The 14,008-nt window shown below is 38.1% G+C and overlaps 1 protein-coding gene across 1 annotated transcript in view; it reads left to right on the forward strand.

Annotated features, from left to right (window-relative positions):
- ZNF407 (zinc finger protein 407) overlaps positions 1–14,008 on the forward strand; it is a 376,632-nt gene that overhangs the window by 145,024 nt on the left and 217,600 nt on the right. Inside the window, exon 3 of the mRNA XM_008160418.3 lies at positions 1,237–1,311. Coding sequence (XP_008158640.2) covers positions 1,237–1,311 — 75 coding nt within the window. The remainder of the gene's footprint in view (positions 1–1,236; positions 1,312–14,008) is intronic.

Here is a 14,008-nt window from a genome sequence, read left to right on the forward strand (position 1 = left end):
TGTATAGAGATGGATTATTTGAATAATTAAGTCATAATCATTTAAAAAATAAAGATATATTATTTTAGCCACAAAACTGAGGTTCCATAATATTGTAGGAAAATAACCAAATCGACCATACATAAAAAGAAAAGAAGCAGTCGCAATTTTAGGAAGTGTTTCGGTTGTGGCTTTTGACACATCTCTTCCAGAAGGCCACAGTGCTTCACAGTCTCACGAAACCCGTTTGTGCAAACATGTCCAGATGAATTCAGTGTTTAATGTTAAGAATCTTATAACATGCCAATTTGATTTGTAGTCCCTCATATCATAGAATGCTAATTAAAATCATATTTTTGCATATGTCATGCCTTTCATGTACATATGCAAATAGATTCTGTTGCCTTTCAGCTACTAGTAATTAACTTTATGAAGGACAGCTGTAATACATAATTAACAAAAATGTTTGCAAGCCCTTTTACACTGAAAGTTACAATAGTAAAATTTATTTTTTTGCTCATGAAGAGAGCCATTTGAATTTGATGCTTCTGAGGGAGATCTAAATTGTTTTAAATAATCACAGAATGTAATTAAATCGATGTTGTACCATATTCAGTAGAAGAATGTTGCTCCATGCACTGGCTTCAGATTCCTGTCCATTTCATATCTATGTCAACAAAATTGGATTAAGTGAGCTTATTTGTGTATGAAATAAGATAGCATGCAAGGTAATACTCTTTTTTTAGTGATTCATATGTTCTTGGTACTTCAGCACATTTTTTTTTTTTTTTGCCCGTACTGCAGCTACAATAAACATTTATATCATTGTTAAAAACCTCTCTTCAAATTATTATCATGTTTTTAAGGCAACTCCATGAAGGCTATTCATTTTGTCTTTTACAGTCCCTTAAATATTTAATAAAATGACATTTTCTGAAATCATCTTGTGATTGAAGTGTGGGATCAACTAGGGGGCAGTGAATGTTATTACGTTGAAATATTGCTTTCTCTTGCTTCCTAACCGACAGTGAAGACAATGACCAAAAAACCTAAAATCATTGTTTTGGTCACATTACTATACTCAAATAAGAAAATGAACCAGTCACTTAAATGCAGTTATTTCTGACTTCCAAATATTACAGTAAATTTGATCTGTATGCAGATCTCTGTTTATATACATGCCTATTTTTAAATACTTTTTGTACATAATTCTAGCAGAGAGTCAAGTTTTATAATTACTGTTATTTTTTTTTTTAGGGTTGCTTTTGTAATGAAGAAGCACTTAAATACTCATCTGCTAGGCAAACATGGAGTTGGCACCCCCAAAGAAAGGTAATTTTCATTCATTTTTAAAATCAATGTATTTTCATTTCAGAATTTGTTTAATAAGGTGACTTCTAGAATTTTTTCAAGTCTGTTCACATGGTTTGCATTTGTGGTACTCTGTTGTTGAATATCATGTTTTATGCCCTTCTCCCCCCAAAATGTACTGCCATATTAAGATTTGAAAGGATTTGAGGAACTTTGAGTTTGTGAATTTGTAAAACAACCTTCAAATAGAAGAGTTAAATTAGAGGGAATTGACCTCTGCTGATACATTTGAATGAGCTAAAATAAGTATGTAAGACTACACTTTGTCTATTTTCCCCTGGTATTTTTATTTTGAGGTTTTAAAATAACATTTTTGAATTCTTACTGTAGAATTAAACATTGTAATATTAAAGAAATACATCTTTGTCATTCCCAAAATAATACTACAGTTGCCATGTCATGAAAAATAACACTGTAATTATTATGTCGTCAACTGCCAGGCTTTCTTTTTTCTTGCTACTGTATCATAATTAGCTTCATCACCTAGAGTTAATCGTATTATGTGAGCTGCAGTATAGTAATGTCAGCTACCAGGTGAGCATGGCTACTTCTGAAATTTTTAAATCTTTAACACCTGCAGCCAGTCAGACCCAGGGCAGGTACTCTCACCTTCCTTCAAAGATATCAATATTCAGCTTTCCTCAAATCCTCCAAGATGGTATCAGGAATTCTGGACACTCCTGGAAAGTTGTTTGTTTTTAATACTCTTTTAAAATGTCAATGATCATGCAACTTATTCTGTCACACTATATCCTAGGGCCTCTTCTGCCATATTTTAAAAGTTTAATTGCCTTTGTAAAAATTTAAAATGCCCTTAAAGTATTTTTTTATGTTTATAAGGAATTTAACTTGACTTTTCTATTGGAGGCATGTTATTTTCTTTAGCATTTTAGTTTGGACATGACTGCTGTGTCAAAAAATGGGATGTCCCATATGTTTACTTTTTGCCTTTGGTTTTTTATATTTTTCTTTATGTCATTTAATTTGAGTCAAAATGTATATTTTGAACATATCCTGGATGCATTATTCTTGAAATTCAAAAAATTCTATATTATTTGCATTATAATTTGTGACTTATGTTTCATGATTTCAAAGTTATGTTTCATAAGTGTTTAAGAAGTAGAAACAAAACATTTTTAATTGCTAGATTCTCATTGCTTTCACGTGGATTATCTCAATTAATTATTCTATGACCCTATTAGCAGTGTATTATTATTCTAGTTTCATAGGTCTAAGGACTGTGATTCAGGAATATACAATTTTTTATTCAATATCTCAAATGTTAGAATTGTTATTTTTCTTACTCCAATTCTACTGCTCTTTCTTCTACTAATTATATTATCTCACATTGAGAATCTATACATATCGGTACTTAGGATGTTTTATTCACAAATAAATTTGAATGAAAACAATCTAGATCAGATAGCTAGTAAAAAGAAAATACTTCCCTACTATATAACTACTATACATTTTGAACTCAACTATGTATTATCTTATACATATATTTATCCTCCAGGCACTTCAAAAATAGTAGATGTCATATATGTTATGGTAGAAGTTTGGTTTTTCCCTTTATCTTTTCCTGTACACTCCAGGAACACGCTCTTGCTTTCACCTGTTTCAGTCCCTAATACATAAAGGGAGTCTAAAAAGAGGCAAGAGAAAGATTTCATGTTTTCCTCCCCTTAGAGATACGATATTCTTTTTCAGCATCCCTGGCACGATTTTTCTCCTAAAATCAGGAAATGAATATCAGATGGGGAGTACAACCCATCTTCTGGGTTACTACCTTCTGAGTAGTTCAAGTTTATATAAACTAAGCATCTTAGATTGCATTGCTTTTCCTCTTAAAAGCTCTGAGCTGCAGGTTACTTTCTGTTTATGGTACCTGTTTATAATATGACATTCCCTCTTATGCATAGAAATGCTAAGTTCAAATGCCAGGACCTCAGCAGCAATATAAGTTTCCAGTGGACGTCCATAGCTGGAGAAGACTAAGGCTTAATTAGCAGCACCTAGCACAGTAAATGCCAAAAGGATCTCTCCTTCTAGTCCACTTTCCTCCATTTCTTCTTGAGGAAATCAATGCCTTTTAGTGATTATAGGAAACAAAGAAACTACCAGCATGCTAAACCCTCACTTTGGGCATAACTGTTCTCTAAATTAAGTTAAACATTTTTTTTCTTACCTATTTAAAACATTAATGTCTTGGCTATAATTTTGCAAGCTTGCTATATTTTAATTTCTTCAGGAAAGTTTAATCGGTTTATTTTTTTATGTTTTGAATTTGATTCTCACCTTTTATGCATTGCATATTATAGCAAATAGTAATAGAAGTTAGCTAAATAGGCTGTGAACATTAAATTAATAATGCATTTTGTTTGCAAGTATTTAGGCCTTGTGCTTTGACTGATGTATGCAAAAATGATAATTTATTACAAATTAGTTCATATACTTACACTATCGTTTGATGAACCAATAAATTTTCTTAGCGTGACTGTGATTAGCAACAGAAAACTAAATAACTTCAAATATTTTTTTTTGACACCAGGAACTCCAGAAGTGATGGTTTGTGTAAGAACATACTTTTATGTTCCTTAATTTGCATGAACTTATTTCAAGGTCGTGCATTGCCATATTTCAGAAATATTATACACTTAAATGTAAATAACTAAATATGGCCAAATTCACATTTTAAAATAAACTCCAATTAATTTTGCAGCTTTACTCTAAAGTATTCCCTATTTTAAAAAAGTAATTCTCTTTTCGTATAGTAAGACATAGTATCTTTATGACTTTAAAATCATTAGCAGAAATCTAGAAAACGAGCTTCTGCACAGTTACCACGATTGAAACAGCCATGATCAGTATCTCTGTGTGAAGGCCAGACTGTGGAGAGCGCTGACATTGATAGTTCAGCACTCGGGTATCAGCTGGCTGTGAGTGACCATGTGAATTGGAGGAGGGGAGACGATCGCTCAGAATCTCTGACCTTATCGCTGCTTCTGTGGTGTCAGGACCCCGTCAGGAAAGGCCACACTGGCAGCATCTCGGGAACAAGGCTGACATGCTCTTGAAGCCACTTGTACCAGGAAAGGGTTTTAATTTTATTTTTTAAAGAATAGTTTATTGGTTTTTAGAGAGAGAGGAAGGGAGAGGAAGAGCTAGAGAGAAACATCTATGTGAAAGAGAAACATCTATCTGCTGCCTCCTGCACACCCCCTACTGAGGATGGAGCCTGAAACCCAGGCATGTGCCCTGACCCAGAATTAAAACAGCAACCATTTGGTGGATGGGACGATGCCCAACAAACTGAGCCACACAGGCCAGGGCCTAGGAAAGGATTTTAAAGTGATGCCTGCATCAGAAAGGTTAAGAGTTAAATGTTTTTACACAATGAAAAGAAATGCACTTGTTTTTCTAGTTATTAATGAATATCCACATCAAAACTTTAGTATTTTTTTATGTGTAACAGTTTCTGGAGGAGCCTATGAAGGTTGTGTGTCTTATTGTCAACATAGCTGTGGGTTGTGTTAAGGCCCCTGGGCTGGCTCAGGGCTGGTGTTTTCATTCAGGGGCATGCATTTCCCCCAGGCCTCCTTCAGATGGCTTGGCCCTGTCATTGGTGCTGGCTTCTCCCCTTTTATCAGACATTTGGGATTTGGGATTGGTCATCTTTCTTTATCAGTACCTTTAATCTTACTGAGAAGTAAAATCTTTCCCATGCAGTCTCATATGTACTAAATATCACTGAGTCTTACTGTGGGACAGAAATTCTGTGTCTTTTAGCATTGATCTGGTCTCCTTTTTCTCTCTTTTCTCAAAACCTTTATATTTATACTAGAGGCCCGATGCATGAAAATTCATGCAAGAGTAGGCCTTCCTTCCCCTGGCTGCTGGCACCAGCTTCCCTCCGGCACCCACCGGCACCTGGGACCTGGACTTCCCTCCTCCGGCCACCCGCAGGCACCCGGGACCCAGGCTAGCTTCCCCCGGGCCGCCTGCAGGCACCTGGGACCCGGCTGGCTTCCCTCCAGCCCCAGCTTCGTCAGGAAGGACATCCGAAATAATGTCTGGTCTAATTAGCATATTACCCTTTTATTATTATAGATGTAAAATTGTATGGAAGTATCATCAGTGTTTCCTGTTTTTCAGTTTAGATGTAAGCCTCACCCTTTTTCTTAAAACATGAAAATCCTAAGCCATAATTCCTGGGAAAAGCACATATACACGTACACACAGTTGCTCTTGGAACTTGGCTAGCAATACTTTGTGTTGATTAGAAATTTAGGCTACTTTTAAATGAGAGAATAATACCATGTATAAAAACTCTGAATTCAGAAGAGATTGAATTCATAATATGACATTAACTCTGGTTATTGTCACTTTACTATCCATTTTAAAGAAATAATTTGCCTTTGGCTAAGTTGTTATTACTGCATGTATTTCCTTTTATTAAAAAATCAATAGTTTTCCTCAATGTATGTTCTGTGTGAATTTCTGCAAGGTGAATACTGAGAGGAAGCTAAATCTCATGGATGCATGCATAGGGATATATTATTCCGTGTCGTCTGTCCCTCATGTCAGTCACTTCCTGTTTCCTGGCTTCTGGCTGATGCTCCCCCAAATCCACTGTTTATATTGGTCTACACTGTCACTTCTTCCCTTACTCTGATGTTTGGCAATCTTTTCTTTTCATGATGATCAAATTTAGGATATTTTTAGGATGTTCTCTGCTTTAAAAAATACTTAAACAAGCAATTCTGTTGAGCCAAAGTGGAGGACAAACATATCAGTTCTTTTCATCTAGGTTGCTTATTTCAATGAGAGGGAGATTGTTAGATTTTAATGACTTAATATTGCTATTGCATGAGTGTAATACTGTCTTTCTTTTATGTTCTCCCTTTTCTCCATCCTTAGACAGTATCCAGTTTACAAATAGGATGCTATGGTTATTGGACATGGTCTTATTGTGGCAAAGTGGGACTGAAAAGGCAGATAGCCCTGCTCAGTAATTACCTTTACATGGAAAGATAGGAAAAAGTCACATTAGTTCAGCTAGCCAAGATTATTATTTTTAGAAAATTTACTTCTATATTTTCCTGAATTAAACTGACAAATTATTAAGGAACATAGGAGATAAGTATATATTTTTTTTACCAAAGTCATCTTGTCAGCACATAGGAAGTATTTCTAAGTTTAAATGGATAATTTAGATGTTTTGCTTTATGACAATCGTTTTCTTCCTGAAATCGCTATTTTCTAATTTATATTATAGACTTTCTAGTGAACATTAACAAAAGTAAGTTCCAGTGGTGTAGAATTCTGGGACCTCAGCTCCTCCTTTATTTGTTGAAGTTTCCAGCTCGATTTTTTGGGAGAGGTGTTTGGACCTCGCACAGGGAATTCGTGGGGCTCATCACTGAAGGGATAGAAGCCCTCTTTATGCTCATCAGTCCATGGGTTCCTCAGCTCCCATAGAGAATGGCCATCCTACCTGGACTGCCTGGGTCCTGTGTACTCCTCAGATGATTTACTTTACTGTCAGGATACTGATTCCTTCCATTCATTTGTTAATGAGAGAGAGGTCAGTTTTATTATTGGATTAGGCCCATCACTAGGGGGCTGCTTTCCTTCACTGCATTGTTTTTGTTTTTTTCCCTCCAATAAAACTGATTTTGTACTTAGTTTATATGATAATGACTTAAATTTAAAAAGTAACCTTATAAAACCCATATATTTATTGAAAAGGTAGTGCTCAGGGTCCTGCTCATGTCATATCATCCTGTGATTCAAGATTTCTCTCTAGTCTTTATTCCAGGAAAAGGTGTGCCTTTAGGAAACAACTTGTCACTTTGGTCTTGTGTTAGCACCGTGGTCGGCAAACTGTGGCTCGCGAGCCACATGCGGCTCTTTGGTCCCTTGAGTGTGGCTCTTCCACAAAATACCACGGCCTGGGAGAGTCTATTTTGAAGAAGTGGCATTAGAAGAAGTTTAAGTTTAAAAAATTTGGCTCTCAAAAGAAATTTCAATCGTTGTACTGTTGATATTTGGCTCTGTTGACTAATGAGTTTGCCGACCACTCTGTTAGCACATCGTGGATAGAATTGAGTTTTCATCTGTGTTCACTGCTGAGAAGCTCAGCGCCAAAATTGGAGTCCACCTCCAGAAAGCAGGGTGGGCTTCATGGAGGGGTTTCATTTCCTACTGTTATTTCTGCACCTATCTCTTTTTCCCCTTTGGGAAATTCCCATTTCATACGCGCGGTATTTTGTAACAACCTCACATAATTCAGGGGAAGTTTTGCAGTGGGAATTTTTGTAAAGTAGGGTCAGTATTTGTCTGGGAGTATACATGTCTTCAGCCATGTAGTTTTGGGGGTAATGTGTTGATCAGTGTTAGTCCCATTATGAGGCTTTTAAAAAATCGTCCTTGCCCACTGTATGAAAACTTAGTGTATTTCTTTGTATTACTCCAATGCTGCTTTTATTTGTCATGATTATCTGTTGTTTGAAGAATGCTTGCTGAGCAGACATAGCTAGTGTGTCTCCCCAGCAAAGATGGGAGCACTGTGTGCCTTGTACTCCAGGTGCTCGCCCTCCAAAGTGACTGCTCTTCTGAGTGTATCACGGGTGTGTTGATAAAATACCATATTTGCTACTTAAAAAGGGAATTCTCATGATAGTAGTAGAGGGATTTTAAGTGTTAGTAGTATATATGTGTTACAAAAGTATACGATTACTTTGTACTCTAAGATTCATTCTTTAATTTTAAGCCAGCCTTTTTTTGAGCATTCGTATATGATTCTTGTTCTTTAGAAGTTATAGGTTGTTATGCAGTTATCCATAATATATAAAAAACAACAACACAATGACACAGAAGAAAGTTTTAGAAGAGGGAACAATTAATCCTCCTTAAGGGATATTCTAGGGAAGCCAGTAAGGGCCTCTCATTTATTCTTCCAATAAACCTTTCCTACATCTACTCCTGTTACTACTGTGTTCCAACATTGAGATGGTAAGTAGTGTTTGGAGATGACACAACCTCTCTTCTTCTAACCCTTAGATTTCTAGTTGAAGGGTTGAGGGTAAGGACTGAAAGATAACACACATATAAAGGAAAAAGCATTTTATTAGGTGTCAGGCTCTGATGAAAATACAGGGGGGTGCTGTTCTAGAGCATGTATGGGAGAGGTATAGTTTAGGATGGGTGGTCAGGAAAGACCTTTTTAAGGGGCTATATTTTAAATGGGACATGGAGAGCAGAGAACACAGTTGGAGTCTTTTGAGAAGTGTGTGACTCATGGTATCCTTATCTAGTGTGCCTGGTGTGACCTGGGGCACCTGACTCAGGGGGTGTGGAATAGGTGAGGAACTGATTCCAGACTGTGCAGGTTTAAGAAATGGTCTTCAATGGGGCATTTCATTTAGTGGATGTGGGAAGGATACGGATGAGCCCGGGACACCGGGTTGGAAACGGGCTGAGAAGATCCTTGAAAGCTGCATTGGTTATTTTTCTCTGTACATTAGAGGAGCCAGCACAGCCTAGAGCTGGTTTGAGATCCTACCCCTGTCAGTGTAGAGTCCAGACACCATGGAGAGACTGGGGGCAGGTAGATGGTGGTGTTAGTGACATTTGCTCGAGACCTCCCTCCCTGCTCCCTAACAGACTGTCTGGTCCCTTTTGTTCCTTCAGAACCAGGCTCAGATGCTTCTCCCAAATTCCTGTTGCAGAACTAGCTGCAAAGAAGCCTTTTAATTATCCATTTGATTTTGTTAGACACATTCTTTTCCCGACTCCACAATCTATGTCTTTCTTTTTATACACTTTGTTCTGCCTCTTCCCCAATGAACTCAAACTGTATTCTATCTCCTGGTTATCCAACCATATTATTTTTTACTTCAAGTCTTAGTCTGATGCTCTGACTTCTAGGAGTCCCTGTCTTGTTTATTCCATCTCTAGTTGATTGTTTTTATTTTACTCCTGTGGAGTATATATAGAAATTCCTCTAGCCAGTCACTACTGTCTCCTAACAAAGAAACCAAGACTATACCAATAGTGCGCATATTAGAACTCTGTCCCTAGTGCTAGTTCAGCGAGTTTTTAGAACAGAGATGTGTGCTTTAGTACTGATGATCCTTATTAAAATGACATCTTATCCTGTTGCTTTCTACTTCATTCCTATGTAGAAATAGATAAAATTGAGTTTTGTGGAATTAGGAAACTATTCTTTTTCTAGTATGTTCCCATTGCTCTTGCAGGCAATAATACAGTGTTGTTGAATGTGAGAAGTTGATTTTTTAAGGGATTGTTTTCTTGCTATCATTTAGTCTAGTAATTCAATCAAGTCTTCAACATAGGATTATCTGTTCTTTTAACTTTTAAAAAAGACAATGAGTAAGTGATCCCAAATATGATGGGTGGAATATGTTAAATGTTCAGAGTATAGGTGTTTCTCCTGGCAGGCATCTAGAATATTTTTGTCTATTCTCTTATTTTACTTAAGTTACTTTTAGAAGACTGGGCTTATACATCTGGACTCTGACTAAACTATGCCCTAAGCTCTTGTCTTTAATTCCCAGTCAGCGCCAGAATTAAAAAGAACAAAAGCCTGTATGTTCACTGCAGCCTTCAATTATGGTTAATTACCAACTTTATACAGTTTCATTATATATACTGACTTTCTGTGAGAGGTTCTTTATATTTGTGATGTCTTGGTACTTGCTTATAAAAGTCCAAGATTAAAAATTTCCTGAGGAATTTTCAGAAAACTTATAACCTTTCTGAAATAATTTTTGTAAAGTTGGATCAAAGCAATTTGATCATCCATTTTAACAGAAGAGAAACAAGATGTTTACATTTTAGTATACTACAGAACTCTTAATAGGAAAAACCAAGTACTTACATAGGTTATTCTCTGAGATATTTCTTCCCCCATTTTTTAGTCCTAGGGTCACTTGTGTAATAAATTGTGAGCTTAAAACCAAGGGCCAAAATATGGTGCTACTCTCATCCTTACTACCCACGGGAGAAAACAGGCAGTGACATTCTGTAGGAGATATGTGGATCTTGAGTTAATCTTAAGACAAAATGACCATCTTATATGTCAGCTAATTCTTTATTCCTTTCTAAAGAATTATGACACCAATTGATATTTACTGAGATATTAGCACCTCCTAACGTTGAGTTAGATGAAATCAACACTTAGGTTAAAAACAGTCAAATATTGGTAATTTCGTATAAGTCAACCTTATTCTACTTAGAGCTATTTCTAGCATATGATGTTAAAATAGAGATCCACTTTTCTGGGAGGTAATCATTTCCATTGAGTTTTAATATAATCCAGTTCTTTCTTGTTTTGTGATAATGATTTCCTGGACATAGCCTTGAATAGTTTGATTTCTGTCTCAGCATCCCCATTAGTATTTCGACTCAGTTCCTGCTGGAAGCCCCACCACCAGTCTTGTCAGCCAGGGTCAGTGTGTACTTTCTTTCAAGGCCCCGATTTTGTCTCACTGTGGAAAGCCCTTCCTAGATTTCCAGTCTAGACAATCACTTCTTACCCAGAAGCCTGATGTCCTTTCCTCTTAGCACATTGTTTTGTTTTCCTTTTGTGAATGTGTACGCTCTGTCTCTATAGTAGATAGTTTCTTCTCTGTCTCAGCTTTCCAGAGGGTAATCAGCACTTGTGAATATTCATAGATTTAAGATATGGAATCTGCATTGGAACTCTTTTGAATGGATTTCTTCTTAGTTGGTCTAAGTATATGATTTATGATTGCATTATGAGAAAGGTCTTGCAGATAAGTGAAGTTCTACATAACTGTAATGTCCTGCTTCTTACTGGGGTCAACCTCGAGTGTGCTCTCTGTGTCCATGTGGCCTCCCCTCTCATCTGTGATGCTGAAGAGGACACCTGTTCTCGTTTCTCAGGGTTTGGTGAAGGGGACATGAACTGATAGTTATACAAATACAGAAAATTATACTATATACATAGCATTTATAATTAACAGAGTGCTTGTTTTTAGGTGAAAACATTAGTGTTTTGATGCTAAGGTATGCATATTATATGTGCCCCCATTTCATGCTAGTCTGGTAGAGCAAAGAATTATGGGAAACAGCAGATTCAGTATAGCAGGTTCAGTAGAACACATATATAAATTTTTTTAATTTAAATTAGACACAATTTTTCTTTGTAGCTAATTATAAAACAATAATTTCCCCATTCATTCTCACAGTGCATTGTGGTGTTCACACTGTCTTTTTCTCATATTTATAGTTATACTAGAGGCCCAGGTGGAGTCCCTCAGCCTGGCCTGCGGGGATCGGGCCGAAACCGGCAGTCTGATATTCCCCGAGGGGTCCCAGAGGGGTCCCAGAGTGCCAGAGGGCACTCTGCAAAGTTGCTGTAGCTTGGCAGCTCCTCTGTTGAGTGTCTTCCCCCTGGTGGTCAGTGCGTGTCATAGCTACCAGCCAGTTGGCCAGTTGGCTGATCACTGGTCACTTAGGCTTTTATATATATATAGATATAGATAACAGGCATATACCATATATTTTTTGGCACATAGAAAGATACAGACTTATTGCTGAATTTCAGATCTTTTCAAATTTATGCATTTGCCTTTTGAAAAAATATATTGTTCATATGATAATCAGATTTGGAAGATGAAACGCTTTAACAAAGGCATTATCCTAATATTATTTACTAGAGGCCCGGTGCACGAATTTGTATATGGGTAGGGTCCCTCTGCCTGGCCAGCGATCAGGGCCGATCAGGGACATCTTGCCCAGTCCTGATCGGGGCCTATTGGGGTCAGTGGCCAGGGAGGGACCACAGGAGGGACTGCAGTAGGGATCCAGGGCATGTCTGGCCCCATGTCACCCAGTCCCAATTGGCTGGACCCCAGCAGCAAGCTAACCTACTGGTCGGAGCATCTGTGTGGCCAGCCCAGGCAGGGCCTCGGAGGAGAGCTGGGGTGACAGGTCACGGGGAGGAGGAGGGAGGGAGGGACGTGGAGCCTGTCCTGTGGGAGAGGCACTGGGCTCCTTGGCTACTCCCACCCAGCAGCTTTTCTAGGCCCCTGCGCAGCTGTCGTCCTCTGCCCCTCGCTGCCTCCTGCTTCCTTTCAAGTTTTGGACTCGGTTTCTCCGACTCAGCCTTGCCCCCTTCTCTGCTGCATTCCCGGGAGCCCGAGGCTGCCTCTTGGCCTCAGGCAGGCATGCCTGGCCCGTTTCCCCATAATGGTGCTACCCACTCTCCTGGATTAGTTGATGAAATTTAACAAATAAAAAGAAGCAGCTCTGAAGATTATAAATTGTGCACTGAGAACACCACTGGCTGCCAAGGGCCGTGCAGTCCACGGCTCTTGGATCATGCGTAGCAGCCTCCTGCACCACTCGGTCCCTCCTGGCTCCTGCCTCCACCTCCCTCTTCCCAGGGCTCTGGCCAAACCCTGGGAGCTTCCTGATGGCTCTCATCTCACAGCTCACTTTTCAGTCCAGCCCACCAGCGCCCGCAGCAAGCTAACCTACTGGTCGGAGCATCTGCCCCCTGGTGGTCAGTGCGCATCATAGTGACTGGTTGAGCTGTCGAACTCCCAGCGAACTCTTGGTCAAGGGGACAATTTGCATATTAGGCTTTTATTATATAGGATAAGTACTCATAGTAATAGCACTAAATAAACATATTTCTAAGTTTCAGTGAATTCTTAAGATCCCTCTTTTGATCAAACAGAAGAAAAAAAGCTTGCATAGAACATAGAACATAGTCATGTAAAACCAGTAAAAGCTTAAGTGCTCTGTCTAAATCTGGAGGGCCCCAAAGACCACATCAGAGGTGGGGCACCTTTCTCAAAGAAGCGTGGATTCTTCATCAGATCAATGAAAATCTCTCTGTACATGGAGCTCTTTTACTTGTGCAGTGCGATTTACTGTTCATAATATAGTTGATGTCTGAATGATGAGACAATTAAATTTCTGTGGAAATTCTGTATTGAATCAGACATGCTCAGAGACTACTGAATCAGGCTCTTAACTTACTTAGCTGGTGATAGCACTCAGGCTTCAAGTCTCAGCACAGCTTTATTTACTGTGCTCTGCTTGTCAAAAGTATCTAATGCCTCAAAGACGTGATTAAAATCAAAACTGTTTAATCCAACAGATCCAACTGTTGGAGTTGATGAAAACAGAGAATGAAAAAAAAATCAGAGAATGTAATCATTCTTAGCTGGAAATACAAAGTTGAGCTAAATTAACACCTGGAATGTAATGTTCTAGTTTTCATGTCTGATGGCAAGTTCACAGACATTCATTATATTATTGAATGGACAAATAAAATAAGACAGGGTCTCAGTTGGACCAATGATAACCAAAGATTATTTTTTACCCAATTTTGTGCCTTGTGGTCTATGTAATAAGACCATGATTTCCCTCTTTAAATGGCCCACATCATGTGCTCAATGTGAAGCAAAGAAAAGATGGTGTTTATTACTTTGATTTGGGTCTCTGGCTGATACAGAAAGAGCCCCACTGAGTGAAGGAGAACACTGGTCTGCATGTTGAAGAGATGGCTCTCCATAAATGGAAAACATCTGACTGCAACAAAAATGTCATTTGTTAGAAAATTGGTCTTCTTTAAAATGTTATCAGAAATAACAGT

The sequence above is a fragment of the Eptesicus fuscus genome, chromosome 12 (genome assembly GCF_027574615.1).
Source record: "Eptesicus fuscus isolate TK198812 chromosome 12, DD_ASM_mEF_20220401, whole genome shotgun sequence".
Lineage (NCBI taxonomy): Eukaryota > Metazoa > Chordata > Mammalia > Chiroptera > Vespertilionidae > Eptesicus > Eptesicus fuscus.